This window comes from Calliphora vicina, chromosome 3 (assembly GCF_958450345.1).
Source record: "Calliphora vicina chromosome 3, idCalVici1.1, whole genome shotgun sequence".
NCBI lineage: Eukaryota > Metazoa > Arthropoda > Insecta > Diptera > Calliphoridae > Calliphora > Calliphora vicina.
Window position 1 is genome coordinate 111,798,190 of NC_088782.1, and position 22,584 is coordinate 111,820,773.

Genomic DNA, 22,584 nt, shown 5'->3' on the forward strand with positions numbered 1-22,584 from the left:
AACACAAAATATTGTAAACAGGTTTGCTTTAATTTTAAAACACATGAGATAATCACTTACAAAACACAGTTTTTGAATGTCACAAAAACGCGGATTTTAAATGACATTTTTTAACATGTAACTTGGCAAGCCTAAACATAATTTGATAATCAAGCTCATTTAATTCCATATGGCAACGCTAGTCTTGCATCTGTCTCGATTGCAATAAAATTGTTATTTTCGCAATCATTTCAAACAAAATTGTACGAAAAATACCGGAAAACGTGTGAGAAATCAATAAAACATTTTTACATTAATTAAACAGGCAGCGAGTCCTTCAATTGGTAAATATTATTATTGTTTTCTTTGTAGTTGTAATAAAAAACTTCAAGATCAAACTTATGTATATGTGTGAAATTCTACTGATGCGTAAATTTTTGTTTAATTTATATATTAAAAATAAGTATTTAAATATTTATCGTTAATAGCAATATTACATATTATTGCATACAATTATGTGTTAGAGTAAACAATGAAAATGATTGTGCAATGTTAAGGGGGTCACAACCTTAACTTTTTCAAGTTTTTTTTTCATACTATTTGATTGGATGTGGTGAGACACTCAAAAAAAAAAAAAAAAAAGTAGGTTGCTGTGAGCGACGAGAAGAAGTGACGAAAAAAAGTTTATTATCTGATAATAATGGAAGCAGCCAAGATACCGCAAACAATCTTTTCATTTTCGTTTGCCTGTATTTAAGGAAAAAACTACTTATTTGTCTAATCGATAAAAATATATGTAAAAAAGAAACAAAAATAGTAAATTTGTGTAGTGATTGTGAAAGATTTTTAATCAATAAACAAGTGTTTATAGTATGTCATTGTGCACATGGTATATTTCCTGGTTTTTTATTTGTGTGCTACGAAAAGATGATAATAGAAAGAAATTTGGGTTTATCTTTTAGTACAAGTGTACTGGGGAGTTATTAAACTGTATTACTATATATAGGCTTGTTTCAGTATTATGGGGTTTGTGGAGCTACACAAATTTCTAGAAAAATAAGGTACTTTTGTGTTTAAAGCTACCAAATGTAGGGAACAGTAGGTCTATATTAAGAAATCTTAGAGGTTATTCTATTTTTAAATATTTTGTTAAATAAATAATAAAATAGCATTTTATGATTGGTAATAATTAGAAAATAGTATTTAAAAGGGTACCTATTTTAAATTCTCTATTACTGTTAGTGTTTACAATTTTCACTTTCTTATTTATAAAGGTGCTAATGTAAACAATGTTTGTCATCATAAAATATTTATGAATATTACAACCTCTAAATAAAACTAATGTACAATAGTACATAGTACAATAATAGTACAACAACATACATATGTATAAAGATAAACAATTCTAAGCAGTTTGTTAAAGTATTTAACTTTGCGAGTAGGTACATATTATTAGTAATTAAATCTATTAAATATAAATACAAAACAGTGAGGCATAAATAGTTTTTTTTATTAAATAATCATGAATTTTAACACCCGTGACTTGGTGCTATATGATAGGTATTTGTTATTTTTTCATAAATATTTACAAATACACTAAAGAAGTATGGGTACCTATATTTTATTATCACAAAAAAGTTAAAAATTGCACAATAGAATTATTTTATCTAAACTTAAACAAATAAATATTTCAAAATGTTTGTTAGTTTTAAGCAGAGACAGACATAACTCTTCTAAATATCCGATTATTAAAAATTACCTCTTATTATTAATGAAAAAAATCTATTATAATAACAGTTAGAAAATAGTATTTGTTCGAATAGTTTAGTAGCTATGAGCTTTATTAGTTTTTGTTAATTTAAATTTATCAATTTCATGCATAATTTCATAGTTTTTTTTTAATGAAAGATAGAATTTTAAAAAATAGTTATTTTGTAATGTTACGTAGGTATATTTTTAATTTTTGTAATTTTATTTAGTTAAATTATATCATCAATCGTAGGGGGTTTCTAAAGTTCAATTTAAGCTTCAATCGTAGGCCTTTCTAAATTTCAATTATAGTTTCAATTGAAGGTCTTTCTAAAGTTCAATTTTGGCTTCAATCGTTGTGGTCTGTAAAGTTCAATTTTAGCAACAATCATAGTATTTTTCTAAAGTTCAGTTTTAGCTTTAATTGTAGGTCTTTCTAAAGTTAAATTTTAGCTCCATACATATGTGTATCTAAAGTTAAATTTTAGCTTCACTAAAGTTAAATTTTAGCTCCATACATATGTGTTTCTAAAGTTCAATTTTAGCTTCAATCGTAGGCTTTTCTAAAGTTCAATTTTAGCTCCAATCGTAGGGGTTTCTAAAGTTTAATTTTAGCTTCAATTGTAGGTCTTTCTAAAGTTAAATTTTAGCTCCATACATATGTGTATCTAAAGTTAAATTTTAGCTTCAATCGTAGGCTTTTCTATAGTACAATTTAAGCTTCAATCGTAGGTCCTTCTAAAGTTCTATTATTGCTTTAATCTTTGGTCTTTCTAAAGTTAATTTTTAGCTTCAATCGTAGGTCTTTATGTAGTTCAATTTTAGAATCAATTGCTGATTTGCTTCAAAAGATTTTAACTATTGGGTGTATGACTTAAAAATGCGGGATTTACAATAGATGGCGTATCTTTAAACGTGGTTTTTTTAATTTTTTTTTGTAATTTTTTCTCGCTTAGTTATTGAAAATTATAGTTTAAACATCAATGTTTTTTTTTTGCTTCGAAAATGTGGAATTTTGTAACAACGAATCGTCCTATGCAGGAAGTTTTGCTTTACTTCTTTAAATTGAAAAAAAAGTGCAGCTGAAGTACAGCTACTGCTCACCAAAGCTTATGGTAAATGTTTTCCATCGGTTTCAACGCGCGAGAAATGGTTTGTGCCGTTCAGAATTGGTAATTTTGACACGGAAGACAAATATCGCCCGGGCCAGCCAAAAAAGTTTGAAAACCAAGAATTGGAGGCACTACTCCATGAAGATTTTTGTAAAACTCAACAAAAGCTTGCAAAATCATTAGGAGTTACTCAAGCAGCAATTTCCAAACGTTTCCGAACAGCAGGATTCGTCCAAAAGCAGGAAAATTGGATACCATACGAATTGAAGCCAAGAGACCTTGAAAGACGATTTTGCATGTCCGAAATGATGTTTGATCGCTTTAAAAGAAAATCATTTTTGCACCGAATCATGAAAAATGGATCCATTACGATAAACCGAAACGTAAGAGATCGAATGTGAAGACCGGATCGACACAAAAGACAAATATCCATGGCGCTAAGGTATTCTCTGTATTTGGTGGGAGCAAAAGGATCCTATGTTTTATGAGCTGCTGAAATCTGACTAGACCATCACAGGGAACCTGTACAATTGATTCATTTGAGGGGAGTATTGTCGAAAAACGTCCAGAATATGCAGCCAGACATGCAACCGTAATATACCATCATGGCAACACTCGGTCACATGTATATACCTGTTAAAAAATATTTAGATAGAAGTTTTGCCTCACCCGCTTTATAGTCCAGACCTTGCCCCTTCCGACTACTATTTCTTTCTATCGATGTTCTCTCTGGGATACCCTTCACTTCAGAACAGAGTATCCGAAATTGGTTTGATTCGTTCTTGGCTTCAAAAGATGAGCAGTTCTTTTGGTAAGGAAATATGGGAAAATGTCATAGCTAACAATGGCCACATACTTTATGCCGATCACTATTAAATACCTATATAGGTCTTTAGAATATCTGGGGTCATTGGACGTTAGATCGACTCTTTAAAAATTATCGCTAACATATTTATTTTATTGATAAGCAAACTTGGGTACCATTAGTTAAGTTAAGTTCGCAATAGCTCCGGCACTTCAAATTAAAAGACCTAAATAGGCATTGTAGTTGTTCATATCTTTTCCATCATCTTTCATTATGTTTAACTTCACAGATACGTAACAGATGTATGTATTTTAATAAAAATAGAAAGTTTATCAAAACATATAAAAGTGATAATTTTGCACATATGTATATATTCATCATATTTAATAAAGCGTTCTTCAAACAAGCACTCCTCTCACATGTGAATACTTTAAATACAATCGAACACGACTTTAACGAATTCGAAAATATTTAGAAAGAATGTTTATAACAAAATCAGTTCGTAATATCTGTATTATAAATACAATAAAAATGAAACAATCTAAACCAATCTAAATCTAACTTAAACATGAATTTTTGTATGTGATTGTATAAGGGAGTATTAAAATATGTTCGTTATTAAATTTGTATTAACAATTATAGTTCGTTATAAACCTGTTAGCCTGTACTACAATACTATTACAGTAATGTTGTTGTCAAGATTGTTAGCAGTTTCGCAAACACTCAATTTTATTAGTTCATATTAAAAGGTACTTTTATGAATCATCATAAATTTTAAAAAAATAACACTTTCATTTTCTATACAAGTAAAAAATGCTTAAAAGAAAACATGAGTAGTATTATGTAGCCATGCATTTAAAGTAATTTTAACCTAGCAATAACTCATTTTTGAGAACCTCCATATTTTTAAATCAATCTACATTTCATTGACCTTTTTTCCATAATTTTAACCCAGATTCCGGTTATTTTTTCATATGAGTACATTCATATTTATATTCTAATTTCTGATAAGCTTTATTTACATACAATTAAACGAAACGAAACCATAAAGCAAATACATGTCAAGTGATTCCAAAAGTTCAATTACAATCATACTCAATGTACGTAGTAAAAATATACATATATAAAATATAATTGATGCTCATAGGCTGTCTACATTTCAAGCATATTTAAACGTATAAAAAAACGCGCTCATATTTATTTTATTATTTTAATGTAATTATTTTATTAAATATTAATACGCATTTAATTATTTTTTTTTATTTTCAGCATTTGTTGCCTAGATAATTATTAGATAAAAAGAACATAAACAAAATCATGACGGTGGTAGCAAGTGGTGGGGATGTTGTGGGAGGTAACATGGGTTTGATAGCCATGTTAGCAGATAAGGTGGGCGTAGGAGAGGCCGCTATACGTTTATTATTTACATTATTTGCCGGTAAGTTTAACAGACATTTTTTTGGAAAATTTTAATATTAAATTCATTTGTTTTTTATTATTTCTAGGATACCCCATAGCATTTATTTATCGCTTCTTAATACAGCCCCAATCTTCTAAGCCGGTACATCATATTTTCTTTGCCTTGTGTGGTTTTGGTTTGTGCTTCTTTAACTATGGCTTCGATACTTATCACTCGTTAATATCAATTTGGATAACATATCTGTTGGTGCGTTTGCTACACAACAATACCCAATACTTGGTGGCTGTTAATTTCGTGTTTCACATGGTCTATCTCTTAACCGGCTATTACTTTACCGAAAGCAATGATTATGACATTTTGTGGACTACCCCACAATGTGTTTTAACCTTACGCATGATTGGCTTTGCTTTTGATGTGGCTGATGGTCGTAAGCCCAGGGACAAGTTATCTAAAGATCAACAGGATTGTGCTTTAGAACAAATACCTTCCTTGTTGGAATTGTCCGCCTATGCCTATTTCCCCAGTTCGTTTTTAATTGGTCCCCAGTTCCCCTTTAAACGCTATCAACGTTTCATCAATGGTGAATATGCTCAATATAAGGGTTTCGTTAAGGCTGGCTTAACTCGGCTGCTGGTGGGTTTAATTTATTTGGGTATGCGCCAAGTTGGTGCCATGATATTCCCCGATAATTATTTCTTAACCGATGCTTATCGCAATCAAACTTTCATATGGAGATTGATCTATTTGGGCATATGGGCAAAATTCTCTTTGTACAAATATATTTCGTGCTGGCTGCTGACCGAGGGTGGTCTTATGTCTTTGGGTAAGTTGGTAATTTTAATTTTTTAAATATAATACATTGGAAGACACTAATCGTGGTTTATTTAAACAGTAATCTCGGATCTTTTATAAAGATAATTTAAGACACTAATCGTGGTTTATTTAAACAGCAATCGTGGGTCTTTTATAAAGAAAATTTAAGACAGCAATCGTGGGTCTTTTATAAAGAAAATTTAAGACACCAATCGTGATTTATTTAAACAGCATTCGTGGGTCTTTTATAAAGAAATTTTAACACAATAATCATGGTTTATTTAAGCAGCATTCGTGGGTCTTTTATAAAGAAAATTTAAGACACCAATCGTGGTTTATTTAAACAGCAATCGTGGGTCTTTTATATAGAAAATTTAACACAATAATAGTGGTTTATTTAAGCAGCATTCGTGGGTCTTTTATAAAGAAAATTTAAGACACCAATCGTGATTTATTTAAACAGCATTCGTGGGTCTTTTATAAAGAAATTTTAACACAATAATCATGGTTTATTTAAGCAGCATTCGTGGGTCTTTTATAAAGAAAATTTAAGACACCAATCGTGGTTTATTTAAACAGCAATCATGGGTCTTTTATATAGAAAATTTAACACAATAATAGTGGTTTATTTAAGCAGCATTCGTGGGTCTTTTATAAAGAAAATTTAAGACACCAATCGTGGTTTATTTAAACAGCAATCGTGGGTCTTTTATATAGAAAATTTAACACAATAATAGTGGTTTATTTAAGCAGCATTCGTGGGTTTTTTATAAAGAAAATTTGGTTTATTTAAACAGCAATCGTGGGTCTTTTATAAAGAAAATTTAAGACACTAATCGTGGTTTAATTAAACAGCAGTCGTGGTTCTTTTATAAAGAAAATTTAAGACACTAATCGTGGTTTATTTAAACAGCAATCGTGGGTCTTTTATAAAGAAAATTTAAGTTATTATTCGCGGTTTATTCAAACATCAATCGTATGTCTTTAAAAAGAAAATTTAAGTTATTAATCGCGGTTTATTCAAACATCAATCGTGGGTCTTTAAAAAGAAAATTTAAGTTATTAATCGCGGTTTATTCAAACATCAATCGTGGGTCTTTAAAAAGAAAACGTGGTTTATTTAAACAGCAATCGTGGGTCTTTTATAAAAAAAATTTAAGACACTAATCGTGGTTTATTTAAACAGCAATCGTGGGACTTTTATAAAGAAAATTTAAGACACTAAAGAACAGTTTAAACTTTAGATTAAATAACTTTATTAAAATTTGTTCTTTGTTATATTTAAAATTTTTTCTTCCCCCTTAGGTTTTACTTACAATGGCAAAGCCGAAGATGGCAGTGATGAATGGAATGGTTGTTCGAATGTCAAATTATATCTGCTAGAAACAGGCAATACCATGGAACATTATGTGAAATCCTTTAATGTCAATACAAATCAATGGGTGGCGTCTTATGTGTACAAACGTTTAAAATTCTTAAATAATCGTACTATTAGTTATGCAGCAGCATTGTCTTTCTTAGCCGTATGGCATGGTTTCCATACTGGTTATTACATGTCCTTCTTCATTGAATATATGATAGTAACCACCGAAAAACAGGTGAGTTTTGTTTTTTTTTAATTATTTTTAAACATAACTTATATATCTTATATTTCAACACATCAACAGATCGAAGGTGTTTACAACAAATCGATGGTAACCAATTATGCTTCCCTTGTCAATACGCTGCCTTTTAAAATCTTGAAATTCGTAGCCTTGAAATCGTACAATCTAATTTATATGGGCTGGTGTTTGGCACCTTTCATATTCCTTAGCTACGAACGCTGGATTGAGGTCTTTAAGGCGGTCAATTATTTCGGTTTTGTCTATTGTGCCATATGGTTTGTTATCTATAAAGTAATGAAAGCCATGAGTTCGAAATCACGATCGAAAGAGGAACGTGTGGCCAGCAAGGCAACCGACTTATCGCCCACAATGAATGAACAACGTACGACAGATAGCAAGGCTACTGATCTGTCCCCAACTGTAGTAGATAACAAAAAAGACAATTAATCAATTATAAGTAAAGAAAAAGACAATTTTTGAATTAAGCAGACAAACAAGAAATTAAGACCTTGTTAAATGTTATTCCCCCCCAAACACAGGCTTAAGACATTTTGAAAAGCAACCATAAAACAAAAGGTAACAGGTTCAGTAAAGGCCTCTTAAAGCAGGGATAAGTAAATATTAATACTTACTACTTGTACAGCTGTAGTGTAGTATCACAGTATTTATATATGTAAGAGAGCCTTTGCTAAACTTCAGTTTGTTACATGTAACTTTAGTTTATAAACTTTTAAATATTCTTTTTTTGCTTTAACTTAAACTATATTTTGGTTTAATTAATTTTATTTTATTATATTAATTTTAATTTGTTAATTTTGTTAAATAGTTATTCTTTTCCTTCCTTTTTACTGTAATGTATTAGTTTTTTTTTTGCTTTTAAGTATTCTTTTATTTCCTCTTTTTTATATATAAATGATAATGACTTTCTCCTGGGAAAAAAGTATGAATGCATGATAAATACACAACACTACTTTATCTAGTCAAACGAAAATATTTAAATATCTTAATATTTAATAAAAACCAACAACAAAAAACAACAACAACATATGTAATTAACTTAAATAATAAACAAACTTAATTAAACTCATTCTCTTTTAAAAATTATTATAATACAAAAATAAATTAAAATACTTTAACAATATACATAAATAATTAATTAATAATGAAAACAAAAAAACCTATTAAAAGGTTGAACAGTTTATAATACATATTTATAATAGTGGTAGATATTCTGAATTTATGTATAATTAAAAATAATTTCGAACAATATTAATGACAAATTTAAAATTTCAATATAATTAATCATTATAGTTGTATTTAGAACGGCAATTATAAAGTGTTTAAAGGGATCATTATTAATCCCAAAATAATTTGATTTAATAATTTTAATGAGCTGTCAAAATCGATTACTCTGAACTTGCAAATGAGTTTCAATTAATTTAATTGATTTATCAAAAAGTTATCAATCATAAATGAAAAGTTTTTTAATCAATTTCAAGTTAAATTTTATTGTTATCATTTTAAATAACACATACGCTACATCATCTCCAATTGTATTTCAGAAATGTCTTATTATACCCTACACCAAAGAATAACAAGAAGGGAACTCTAATTTTTTCTACAACAACAACTTTTCTCACATACAAGTACTATATGAATTCAACACACTTGTGAGAGGAAAAAACTTCAAACTTTGTTCTTAAAAATTCTTATAAAATTTGTCATTCTGTTTGTAATTTCCACAATATAATTTTCCGATCCTATAAAGTATATATATTCTGGATTCTTATAGATAGCGGAGTCGATTAAGCCATGTCCGTCTGACTGTCTGTCCGCCTGTCTGTTGAAATCAACTTTCCGAAGCCCCCAAATATAAAACAAAAAAAATGTTTTAAAATTTTTTTAAAAAAAATGAAAAAAACAATTCGAAAATTTTTTTTTCCAAAAAATTAAGTATAATTTGGTGAAGGGTATATAAGATTCGCCACAGCCGAATATAGCTCTCTTACTTGTTTTTTTTTTTTGAATTAGCTTTATTGACAGCGTTTCAATTCTTGTTATTCTTTACCCTATACTATTAATTGTAAGGGTATATAGTAAGTTTGCCATTCCGTTTGTAATTTTTTACACTTTTCATTTCCTACCCCATAAATTATATATATTCTGGATCGTTATAGATAGCGGAGTCGATATAGCCATGTTGAAATCAACTTTACTCAGCACCCAAATAACTTACGTATATGATTGATACATCAATATATCCGCTATATTCTTGATGCGGTTATTATTCGGGAAAATCGGTCAACAAATGTTGAGATATAAGAAAAAAATCACGACTGTCTATATTTTATATCTATCAGGCCTGTCACCTGTCACGAAATCCGATCGATTTCGTGTTAGGTTCTTCAGATTCCGTGTAATTTATTAATTCCAAAAATATTTAATAATTCTGTATTTCTGATTTTAATTTTACAGTTTTTTATATTAAAACAAAAATGAAATTTTTGGTGCACAAATTGATTAAACGTTTTTGAAAACCAAATAATTACAATCAAATATCAATTCCACTTTGAAAACTGAAAGTGGTTTCATTCCGAAAGAAAATTTCGTTTTACTTTTTCTGAAGAAGCAAGGTACGGAATTAATTCCGTGACAGGCCTGTATAAAACAAGTAAGAGTGCTTCATTCGTATGTGCTCCTACATACATGAAGTATGGTTAATTGCACCATTTCGACTGATATGCTCTGATCAATTAAGCAATCTGACAATTCGTAGTTACTCTTCAATCAGGAACAGTTTTTACGTCTCAAACTCATCCCAATATTGATCACTATTGTCAGGACTCTCTCTAACACGGCCAAACTTTCATTCTCAGTATAAGCTGTAAACCCTTCTTGCTTCCAGTATAAGCTGTAATATTAGCAGGTTGATAAATGACAACATTCTAAATAAATATTTAGAAAAATTTAATAACTGAAGCTTGAACATAGCAGTCGCCGAGTTGTTGTTCACTGTCGAATTCTCCTCTACAAAATTAAAAACTATAATTGAGTCAAGATTGCTGATACCATAATATCGCATCTTAAAAGACGGTACTCGGGGAATCGATTACCCGACAATGGGTTTAAACTATCAGTGCTTAGCTCTCACTGAGTTGACATTCGAAACGAAGATCTATTTATCGTGTGTAAAAATAAACTGCCATAAGCGAACGGTTTAGACCTAGTAAATGTCTAAGGAAAGGTCCCATAGCGTTTGCAATTTTTAAGGTTTTCGAAAATGTCAGCCGATCCAATGTCTGTAGGAACATCGTTTGGGTAGAAAATCAAAGGTTAGTGAGGTTAGTTTGAATATGATAAATATTTAATGGACCTTTAGCAATCGTACATTATTATAACAAAATAATTAACCCTAATTTATTACGCGATAATAAAATAATTCTTATATATAGCTTCAGAGAAAATAATATTTTTTAATACTTTTTAATAAATTTGATTCCGCAGAATTTTATATTTAAATAAAAAAACTCTGTCCCAGTATTAAGTATTGAGATTTTGCAGATTTTTTACACAATTTCCAGCAAAGAATATTTGAAATAAATTGTTGATTTTCAGATAAAAATCTATAGATCAGGGAGTTACTGCGTAACTCAATTCGAATACGAAAATTTTCGAAAATGTGTGCTAAATACATTGTAATTCGAAAAGATTTCCTTTCGAATCGAATTGGGGAGTAACCCCCCAGATTAGTACTGGAACAGAGCAATTGTGCGACTGCCTGCCAAAATACCTTTTGAATTCCAAACATAGTACAATTTGTATGTTTATTTTTTGAAATTCAGAATATTATTCCACTATTTATTAAACTTAGTTATAGCTGCTTAATATCTCTTCGAATAAAATATTGTGATCTTGCCTAAGTTAGAGGAACATGTCTGACTTCAGTGAAATTAAGTGATATTTTCAAATTGAGAAAAAACAAATTATGAATAAACTAAAATTAAAAAAATGAAAAACAGAAAGAAAGAAAAGTATTCACTTATACAGGAAATAGGAATTTGTGAAGAAGGCATTAACTTACAATAAGTTTTAAATGGATACAAAATTTAAGAAGAATAAAAATTAAAACCAAAAAAAAAAACAAACAATTAAGAAAAATTATTTGAAAATATTAAGTAACCAAAAATAAAGCACTGCACATTGTGTTTGAAATTATATTTTTGTAATAATATGGCAAAAGAACGAATAAAACAAAAATATGAAAACAAAAACTAAGATATTGGATTAAAATTTATTGATTGGAAACCAATGATATATGAAATTAAATTTTGCAGGTTGGATATATTAATATAAAGGAGCTATAGAACAAAGGTGAGTTTAGATTATTTAATTGAATATTTATATAGACCAATTATGAATAAAAATTCCCATTTTTCCTATTCAAATTAAAGGGAAAAAACTCCCGGGGAATTTTTTATTCATAATTGGGCTGATAATGTTTATCATCAATTGAATTGAAGTAATTCCGATATATTGTAGCTTCTTGTAAAAGGAATTACATATATAGAAAAGTATCACGGGTTTATGGAAAAATTTGTTAGAAAAACCGGGATTTATTCTGGATTTATTCAAAAATAAATTTTATTTTACCCCCATTATTAAAAGCATACATTTTTTTTTATTAAGTTTCTTAATAGTTTATTGATTCCAAATCAAAAAAACAATAAAATTACAGTATATTTAAAAAAAGAACAAAAAAATCAAATGTTTATGAGAATGTTGTTTAAAAATATTTAATGTTCCATGGGTAGGCCATCACCGCCAGCATCTTCTTCACGTTTTGTTACTATAGCTGGTACCTCTTTGATTTCTTCTTCGATTTCACTAAACATATATTCATCTTGATACTCTTTCAAAATCTGACTTGAGCGATTTTCATCTAAAAATAGCGAATAAACTTTTTTGACATCTTCTGTCGTCACTTCGGTGGCCTTACGACGACGACACACTAAATTGGCGGTAGTAATTAATTGTATGGCATAACGTAGACTAGTATCGGTGGCAATCTTTGTTAAAATGGCCATAGCATCGGGATGCATAAGACAATCTTCCTCTTCGCTGCGTATTTTTAAAATTTCCTTCATTTCCTTTTCAGAGTACCGCACGGTGCGTATAATAATCATACGATCTAGCAAATCAATGGGTATACCATGAGGACTGCGATAAGTTGTGCCTCTGATGCGGGTAATACCACGGTTAGTGGCCATCACCACTACCGGAGCCATGTCCGATTCAAGAGCACGATTGAGATACGAAAAACATTCGATATCTAACATGTGAGCCTCATCAATGAACAATACACCTGGATTTATTTCAGCTTTACCCTCTTCTCTCCATTCCAAGACTTTATTATTGATTTGATCACGCACCTCTTGTTTTATTTCGCCTGTATCTCCAGAGAATAATGCCAAGAAACCATGGGTACGACTGTTTATAACATCAATTTCATGCAGGGTAACAGTGTGTACTACTTCTTTGCGTTTTTGCAATTCTCCCTCGGGACATTGAACAAAACGTGTCTGGGCACCGGTAGCATCATAATCACGTGCTCTAGTGAAACTACGTCCTAGTTTATTTACCTTACCGGAAGCCTTATCTATGGTTACCACATCGCCAGCTTGTATTTTCTCCTTAATAAAACATTCAATGATTTTATTACCCAAATCGTAGTTAGTTTCCATTTCTGTGGTTTTTAAGGTGACCTATAAAAGAGGGAAAAAATTAATGTTAAGTTCTCAACATTTTTTTAATTTGATTTTTTATAAAGTAAATTTTAACGTTTTCCTTTACCTTGCCAATCTTTTGTCCTGTGCCCGTTGCTGGACGATCAATCTGTATCTCCACCACCTCGCCTTCGATAATCTCTGTCTCCTCCTTAATACGTACTCCAATACTTTTACGTAATGACTGTGACAGAGCCTCAGTTTTACTCATTTCCAAAGAATATATTTCTGAACCGGACATACTGGTAAATGGGGTTTCAGTTCCCAAGGCCTGAGCCATACCAACAGCTATGGCTGTTTTACCAGTACTTGGCTCACCGGCCAACAGAACACAGCGACCAGCTATTTTACCCTCACGCACCATTTGTACGACAATACCCGCAGCACGACGGGCATCTTTCTGGCCCACCATACCCTGGGAAACAGCACGAGCTTCCAATACATCGTCCAAACCCAAACCACGAATATGGGAATGTGCTCCAATACGTTCAATGCGTGTAATATCGCGTACCTCAATTTTATCACCCTCAGCCATTTTTTTGGTAATTTATTTCAACAAATATTCACAGAATATAGATTTTATTTTAATTATAAACAGTTTTTTAATATTATTTACTCCTCGTTGCTTAGGAAACTAGAAAATATTCTAAAATATCAAACGAATTATTATTCCGGCAGATTGTCTTTAAGAAATGGTTATTGTGAATGTTGTTGTCTTAAAAAGTAGGTATTGTGAATGTTGTGAAATAAGCGTGTTTTTCTCCTAACAGTTGCATAAAAATAGTAGTAGAGACACGCCGGCTCACGTCATACAATTTACACATTTCTTATTGGTTTGATAGGTTTGAAGACCCCCCATTTCTCATTACGAAAAACTCAATATAAAAAAATGGTTTTGCTCATGTGCGCTGCTCATGACGTGAGCAGCGCAGTCGGCAGCCGTTTTCGCTGCTAACAGTTGCAAAAAGAAGTATTCGTAATAAGAGAAAGCTGTTGCATTGTTTATTTACAAAATATATCGTAGAAAAATCAAAACAAATTTCGTTTTTTTCTTCAAAAACCTTGGAAAAATGCCTTTAAATATACGCGACTGGTTGCCGGTTTTATTTTGTGGCCTTTCCATACCATTATCTCTATTCATGTGGCTGGGTAATGTAACCATTTCGAAGTTATGGACGCCGGAATTTGAAGGTAGTATGTATGCTGAAACCATAAATCATTTTTAGGGTGTGTTTTTAATTAAATTATGCAAAACTTTTTTACAGAACCCAACGTTATACCGCCAACTAGATGGTTATTTTCCATTTTGGCTCCTTTGCTATTTATGATAACCGCTTTGAGGCGTAAATCGGTGAATACATCGGGTGCTGCATTGGGCATTATAGTGGCCTTTATACTGTCCATAGCAAGTCATGCATTCTTCTTTAGTTTGGCGGCATTCTTCTTTACCTCGTCCAGAGCCACCAAGTTTCGGTCGCATATAAAAAGGAAAATTGAAAAGGATTTTAAAGAAGGTAAAGAATAATATTTGAAAACTTTCTCCAGAAAATCCAAAATCTAAATTTTAATTATTTCTGCAAGTCTATTTTAAATTATTATTTTACTATTTTTTGATTTTTGTATGCTGCAGGTGAGGGTCAGCGCAACTGGGTACAAGTTCTTTGCAATGGTGGCATGGCTACACAATTAGCCATTTTATATCTGATTGATGTGGGCAGCAGTGAAAGATCTATTGATTTTGAGAAAGACTACAGAGCTAGTTGGCTGGGTGTTGCTGTTATGAGTAAGTTTCTCTAAAATAAATATAAAATCCACAAAAAGCTTATTTTATTTTACTATTATTTAAGGTGCCTTTGCCTGCTGCAGTGGTGATACTTGGGCCAGCGAATTGGGCTGTGTTTTATCAACACGTGATCCTTTTCTTATCACCTCATTTAAACGTGTGCCCAGAGGCACAAATGGTGGCGTATCATGGATTGGTTTAATTGTTAGCTTCCTGGGAGGCATGGTGGTTGGACTAGCCTATTACATTACCATACGTCTAACAGCTCCTGCAAATATGTTAATGATTAGTCCTGCCCAATGGCCTTTGATAGTGTGTGGTGGTATAGCTGGCCTCTTTGGTTCGGTAGTGGACTCTTTATTGGGCGCCACTTTACAATATTCCGGCATAGATGATGAGGGTAAAATAGTAGATACGCCTGGCAAAGGGGTGCGTTATATTAGCGGTTTGCGTATAATCGACAATCATAGTGTAAACTTAATATCCAGTATTATAACTGGAGTTTGTATGCCTTTATTTGCCATAAAATATTGGCCGGAACTTTAAACGAATAATAATTATTTTGATTTGATGAATCTTTTAATAGATGTATTCCAAGTGCATTTACGTTTTTTGTGTGTGTAATATAAAATTTAATATTTGTTGTTTCGTTTAGAATAAAATCAAAATTTTGAACATTTATGTAACGACTGATGATATTTGTAACAAAAATGGACTTAATATTTGTATGTGGGCAATTTTTATAATATTTTAACAAATTATTTCTATGTAGTGTTTAAATATGTTTAATACGTATATTATGTTTTGTAAACATGTTGTAAATAAAGCAAAATTTGAAAAAAGTATCTATTTAATTGCAATTTATTAATGACTAATAAATGTTATACTCTGTTTTACTAAATAATTTTATTATACTCTTCAATACGATATACATATGTAATAAATATTCTGAATCTAAACTTACCTTCATTAACACGATGTTAACATATAGTTAAACTGTTTGTTAAAATACTTTTTCTATAAAAACTGTCAGCATAACTTTGGGTTAAAACTTAACAATACATTGTGATAATAAGGGTAAAAAGCTCTAATTTCTGAATTGTTTAAAGAATTCAGAAATTTATAAAAATCATCCAAATCTTTTTATAAATGATAATTGTTTTTTGACAAACCGATTTTTCGGTTATAAGATGATTTAGAAATGACGAAACCATCATTTTGGAGAAAAACCCGGATAAATGTATTGTAAGCAATATATGTGTGTTAAAATTCCAGAGATATCAACCGATTTATATAAAAACAAGTAAGAGAGCTATATTTGGCATTGCCGAATCTTATATACCCTTCACCAAAGCATAATTTAAGATAAAGATTGAAAACAATTTTTATAGACAAAAATTTGAACAGAATTTTTGGAACGTAAAACATTTTTTTGGATAAAAAAAAATCGGTGAAAACCTTATTTTTGGTAAAAAACAAAATTGTGTTGAAAAAAAATTCGGGTTAAAAAATATTTTTCTCAATTTTGATCCATTGTCGATTCTATGGTGTAATATACGTCATTGTAAAGGTCTTTGAAATGTCTATCATTAGATATCCATAGCATATATAGCAAAACTCGAGGTAGTCCTGGTTTTTTGCTAATACAAAATACTTGCAAATTCAAAGAAGGCCAGAGGGAAAGACCTCTCATACGAAGCCAAAGGACTATCGAACGATAAGTCAAGCCTTTTTTATTTTACAAAATGTTCACTTGAGAACACTGATTACACCTATTCTACTATCTGCATCTCAACACGCCTATATGAAGGAAAATCTTTTGAGACTGCGCTACACTCTCCGCTCGTGGTTTATATTGACAAAAACTTTTGAGTATGCGGAATTAGTTGGTTTCCTGGATATTAATTCATTACATGTGGAACATGATTATGGGTGTTATGAATATAGCGTATCCCTGATAATATTGTCTACTGCACTTCCAAACCTTTCTTCGGCAGAGAGTTTTCCGTGTTGATCACGACTCGACAGAATATGGGATATTGCCATTAAGAGAGTCCATTTGAGGTTTTTGATTCAAAGACGAGGGAAAGTGTGGGCTCCAGCTTATAAATTACCCGACATACGGGGTAGCTGCCCTGAAATCTAAAAATATAACTCCCAACTTTGTAATGCCGGGCATCTCTTAACGAGATGGCTTTAATCTGCTCCTAGAATCGAAAATTGACCGATTTGTCTGGGTGTCTCAATCAATTTTAACCAAATTAAATTTAAAAAACTTCAATGCGAAAGGCACGACCTTCCCAAAAAGAGCTGACTGTAAAAAATGCGACTTTTGGACTGGGATATTGAAAATCGATAAATTGTCAAGGATGTTTGGAAGAGATGGAAGAGAGATGGTGGTCAACGATTACCACTTGTAGAATATCCAAAGTGCTCTGGCAAAGGACCACGAATCTTTTGCTAGAAGCTCGATCTGTAAACTCGAAACTGGTATAATTGGCACAACGTATGTATGTGTTACCCACGTGAAGAGAAATCGGTACCATACAGTCAGACGTACTGAATGATTTCCACGGGGACCATTACCATTATTACTAACACATAATTCATGTAAGTTATACGTGACTTTACGGATATCACAATTGGCCGAAGGACTTCCAAGTGTACTCACTAATTGCGAGCGACCTAATTACAACATGACCTATTATAAATAGTCCTATCATTATAAGGTTGAAGGCGGATTTCATTGATTTAAGGGACATTTGAAAATGCCCTTTAAATAACATAATTCAAATTTCATTAGATGCAGTTTTCGAAAAGTTTCTTCTCTTCAAAATACACACATAAAGAGTGAGCCAGAAAAAACATATTCATACCGTTCAATATAAAAAATCGCAAAAATACGTAAATTGGAACTTTCTGCACTTTATACGACTTCGAAAGAGTTGTTCGACTTCTTTTACCTTACAAATATCTGTTAGACCTTTTTTATGCCCTTCACCTTCGTGAGAAGGGTATATGTGTATACGTTTGTCATTCCGTTTGTTATTTCCACAATATAATTTTCCGACCCCATAATGTATATATATTCCGGAACGATTAAGTCGATTAAGCCATGTCCGTCTGTTTGTCTGTCTGTTGAAATCAATTTTCTGAAGATCCCAGATATCTTCGGAATCCAAATCTTCAATAATTCTGACAGACATGCTTTCGAGAAGTTTCCTATTTAAAATCAGCAAAATCGGTCAACAAATGGCTGAGATATGAGGAAAAGACCAGGACAACCTCGATTTTTGACCTACATATATCTGGATTACTAAGTCATTAATATAGACGATATGGATATCTAATGATAGATATTTCAAAGACCTTTGCAACGACGTACATAAGTAAGTTGGACCTACAATGGATCAAAATCGAAAAAAAATATTTTTTAACCCGAATTTTTTTTACCGAAAAAAAAGAAATTGAAAAATATATTGAAAAAATATCTTTTTTTTAAATATAAAAAAAAAATTTAATATAATAATTCGAAAAAAAAATGTCCAAAAAATTAAGAAAACAACTGAAAAAAAAATAGATTTTGTTCATCTAAAAACATTTAAAATTTTTATTTTGAAGTATAATTTGGTGAAGGGTATATAACCAACGTTTAAGCAATGACACCAAACAAAAACAGGCACTGGTAAAAACACAACCAAATCAAGGAAATAAGAGCAGCTGAAACAGCTGCGGAACGCGAATCACGTCTTCAGAAAAATCGGGAAAGGGCATCTACGTCTAGAGACGCGAAAGAGAGCGCGAATCACGGCTTCAGCAAAAGTGTCCCAATGCATCTTCATCCAGAGCTGCAAAGACACCCAAACAGCATGTTAAAAGACTAGAAGCCAATCGATAATGAATTCCTCGATCACGAGAAAAATCGATTTAAAGTTGGCGACATTTCATTACAATAAGGATGATATGAAATATAATCAGAAGGTTCTGAAGGCCGATAGTAAACCTTTAGTAGGGAACGCTCTACAGGAAATGTTTTCCGTTAAAAATATGAAGTCGTTCAATTCACAAGTCGTTCATTAAGATTTATCGCTTTTGGAGTCAATTATAACTTCTCTCGATTCGCATCGATTATTCTCGAGGATCTCATTGAAATATTGATTAATAGGTCCTTCACTTTAAAAATATGGAGTATTGAAGAGAGTGAGACGGTGGCTCTTATTAGAATGGATATGGTTTATGTTTAACAAGTTTAATGGGTTTTGTCGTTAATAATAACTTTTCTCATTTCGCATTCTTAAGGATCTCATTAAAATAGTATAATCTAGGACTATTTAAAGGTTAAAAATATTACCCCCTTATTCATAGCAAATTTGTATACCCTTCACCTTCGTGAGAAGGGTATGTATGTATATATAAGTTTGTCATTCCGTTTGTAATTGCCACGATATCATTTTCCGACCCTATAATGTATATATATATTCTGGATCCTTATAGATAGCGCAGTCGATTAAGCCATGTTCGTCTGTCTGTTGAAATAAATTTTCTGAAGACCCCAGATATCTTCGGGATATGAGGAAAAAACCAGGACAACCTCGATTTTTGACCTATATCTGGATTACTAAGACATTAATATATACAATATGGATATCTAATGATAGATATTTCAAAGACCTTTGCAATGACGTATATAAGACCATAGTAAGTTGGACCTAGAATGGGTCAAAATCGGAAAAAATATTTTTTAATCCGATTTTTTTTTAGCTAAATATTTGAAAAAAATATTTAAAAACTAAAAAAAAAATTTAAAATTTAAAAAACAAAAAATTTTAAATTAAAAAATTAAAAAAAAAAATTCGAAAATTTTTTATTTCCAAAAAATTTAAAAACTGCAAAAAAAAATAAATTTTGTTTACCTAAAAATATTTAAAATTTTTATTTTGATGTATAATTTGGTGAAGGGTATATAAGATTCGGCACAGCCGAATATAGCTCTCTTACTTGTTAAAAGCTAACGTGATACATAATAATTTGTTGGACCAAGAATAAGTTTAGGCTTGAATAGTGTGTATAAGTTTTTTCTGACTCACTCTTGTTATACTACATATTGCTATTTACTTAACATTTCTTAACACCTATCAAGAGACGTTCTAATTACAAGTTTATTATACTTTTTTGTAATAGAAAAAGACCTTAAAATGTTTAATTGAACCTTTAATAGAGTAACCCCACGGCTTTTCAAAATATAGGTCAATGAAAGTAATAAAATGAAATTTAATTTAAATAAAATTCCCTCTAAACAGCCAAAAAAATACAAGTCATTAAATGATTTTGTTCTATACACCCAAAACAAATACTAAATGGTACATTAAATCTTAAAGAACATGTAAGAAAAAACTCAATTAAAATTGAAATAGAAACAGAAATTGATACGTACAATGCTGCAAGTGACCGAATTCTTTTGAAGACTATAAAAGCAGATGCACTAAACACTGCAATAAACAGTCAACACCCATCAACGCACAATGAAGAGCAGACAATTGAGTAACCGGTTATTGGTGTCCATGGTATTAGGTGAGTGATTAAAAGAAGAAAAAAGGAAGGAGTAATTAAATTAATTTGAAATTTTTAATATAGTTTGCTGTTGCCAACAAATCTGGGCAGGCTTGGTGGTAAAAGGAGGAAAAACAAAAAATTCTACTATTACGACGAAGGCTACCAGTCAGACCACAAAACAACCCAAAGTCCAACATAAGGCCAAGACAACTACAACCACTACGCCCACACCAGAGCTAGAAACCACAACCTTGCCAGCTGACTTGGATTTAGATGGACGCAGTGCTTTTATTAACAATCAGTATGTAGAAAATTCAGAACCCATACCGGATACTTCACCGCCTCTGTATGAACTTTTGCAACAACAAATGGAAACCGTACTATCAAATACAGGAGGAAATATACATGTGTATGCCAATGATTCACCCCAAATGAAAGAGGCCTTAGACAATGAAGCTACCGAGACCCAAAAACCTCCTGGAAAACCAATATTTGGCTATGATATGGGTCAATTTGATGACTATGATGAGGAGGAGACAAGTGAATATGAAGGTGAATATATACCCGATAATTGCGAAGATACTCAAGAAAGTCTGGGAGATAATGAGGGTGACAATGGTTATGCTGGAGCAGCACAATTAAGTCACTCCAATTCACCAGTTTTACAAACTAATTATGGGCAAACGAATGTAGAAAATTCCGAGCCAAATATATATGAACACTCCACACAAAATAAGCCCTATGATTCCTCCAATTATGCGCCACAGAGTAGTAACGATCAGGGAGCAGCATATGGCAGCAATAATCAAAATAAACCTAATGATTCTTCGAATTATGCAGCACAAACTAGTAACAATCAGGGAGCAGGATATGGCAACAATAATCAAAATAAACCTAATGAATCCAACAATTATGCCGCACAACAAACTAATACAAATCAGGGACAATCGTATGGTAATAATACTCCACAAAATGGTTACGCATCCACAAAACCTATGCCGCAACACAATCACAATAATAACAAAGCTGGTAATAAAGCGGCAACCAAACCCAAACCTTCCAGTCAACATAATTCCCCAAGTAATTATGGCCAAACAAAGCCCAACGAACAATACCAGCAACCGCAGCAACATCCAGCAAATCACTATGTTCAGTCCAAACCCATGGAGCACTATGGTCATGCCAATCAAAAACCTTTAACAAATCAAAATTCTTATGGCAAACCCCAACAGCAACAGAATCAAAAGCCTTATTATATCACAGGAAAACCCCCACAAAATCTATATAGCAATCAAAAACCATCTGGAAATAATAAAGCCTCGGCAATTCCTTTAACACAACAAACTAAAACGGGTTACAGCAAACCAAATCAAGGTTCCAACAGCAAACCCTCTTATAGCAATAACTATCCTACAACAACTTCCACGTCATTTAATAATAATTCCTACAATAATTCGGAGTCCTTAAGCTCCCCATATGGCAGCTTTAATCCCTTAACAACCTCCCCTTACACTCATGGCAGCAGTTCTAATACCCTAAATCCTTCTTTGGCCCCAAATTTCTCATATGGCAATACTAATACGGTAACCTCATCGCCATTTTCCGGTAATAATAATAAACTTCCCCATAATGGCCAAAAACGACATTTAACCTTTAGAACTGTGTCCTCATCTACGCAATATGTTTCAACACCTTTGGCGGATTTAATGTTCAAATTTTCAATAGGCATGGCCAAGTCCTCGAACTCGAAACTGGGCAATAATTCTGTAAATAATCAAGCGCAAGTTTTTAATGTATTAAATGATATTGATGCCAAAACTGAATAAAATAAAAAGGAATTAAAAAAAGTGTTCAAAATTGTTAAAATATTTTTTTACTGTTTTCTTATAAAAATGTGGTATTTTATTATTTTAAGTATTTTTTAGAAAGCTTCATAATTGCAAGATGATAAAATTTCGGGATATATTGTACAACAACTTTGTA

The 22,584-nt window shown here is 31.5% G+C and overlaps 4 protein-coding genes across 5 annotated transcripts; 3 read left to right on the forward strand and 1 right to left on the reverse strand.

Moving 5' to 3' along the window:
- Nucleotides 1–183: 183 nt before the first annotated feature.
- On the forward strand, nt 184–11,753 carry nes (nessy). Its single transcript, XM_065503383.1, has 5 exons — nt 184–323; nt 4,915–5,083; nt 5,151–5,888; nt 7,184–7,476; nt 7,546–11,753. Exons 2-5 carry the CDS (start codon nt 4,963–4,965, stop codon nt 7,927–7,929), a joined length of 1,536 nt encoding a protein of 511 aa, XP_065359455.1. The 5' UTR covers nt 184–323; nt 4,915–4,962; the 3' UTR covers nt 7,930–11,753.
- Nucleotides 11,754–12,153: 400 nt separating this feature from the next.
- On the reverse strand, nt 12,154–13,953 carry rept (RuvB-like helicase 2 rept). The gene is made up of 2 exons (XM_065504630.1): nt 13,333–13,953; nt 12,154–13,244 (listed from the first exon to the last, which is right to left on the reverse strand). Exons 1-2 carry the CDS (start codon nt 13,798–13,800, stop codon nt 12,276–12,278), a joined length of 1,437 nt encoding a protein of 478 aa, XP_065360702.1. The 5' UTR covers nt 13,801–13,953; the 3' UTR covers nt 12,154–12,275.
- Nucleotides 13,954–14,301: 348 nt separating this feature from the next.
- LOC135953747 (transmembrane protein 19) lies at nt 14,302–15,893 on the forward strand. 2 transcript variants are annotated; one of them, XM_065503731.1, is made up of 4 exons: nt 14,302–14,456; nt 14,531–14,779; nt 14,896–15,048; nt 15,113–15,893. In XM_065503731.1, the coding sequence occupies exons 1-4, from the start codon at nt 14,336–14,338 to the stop codon at nt 15,592–15,594; spliced, it is 1,005 nt and encodes a 334-aa protein (XP_065359803.1). In that variant the 5' UTR covers nt 14,302–14,335; the 3' UTR covers nt 15,595–15,893. The 2 variants fall into 2 exon arrangements, with proteins under 2 accessions (XP_065359803.1, XP_065359802.1); XM_065503730.1 differs by having other exon boundaries at nt 14,303–14,459.
- Nucleotides 15,894–20,570: 4,677 nt separating this feature from the next.
- LOC135955684 (GATA zinc finger domain-containing protein 14) lies at nt 20,571–22,458 on the forward strand. Its single transcript, XM_065506043.1, has 2 exons — nt 20,571–20,619; nt 20,683–22,458. The coding sequence occupies exons 1-2, from the start codon at nt 20,571–20,573 to the stop codon at nt 22,425–22,427; spliced, it is 1,794 nt and encodes a 597-aa protein (XP_065362115.1). The 3' UTR covers nt 22,428–22,458.
- Nucleotides 22,459–22,584: the final 126 nt, after the last annotated feature.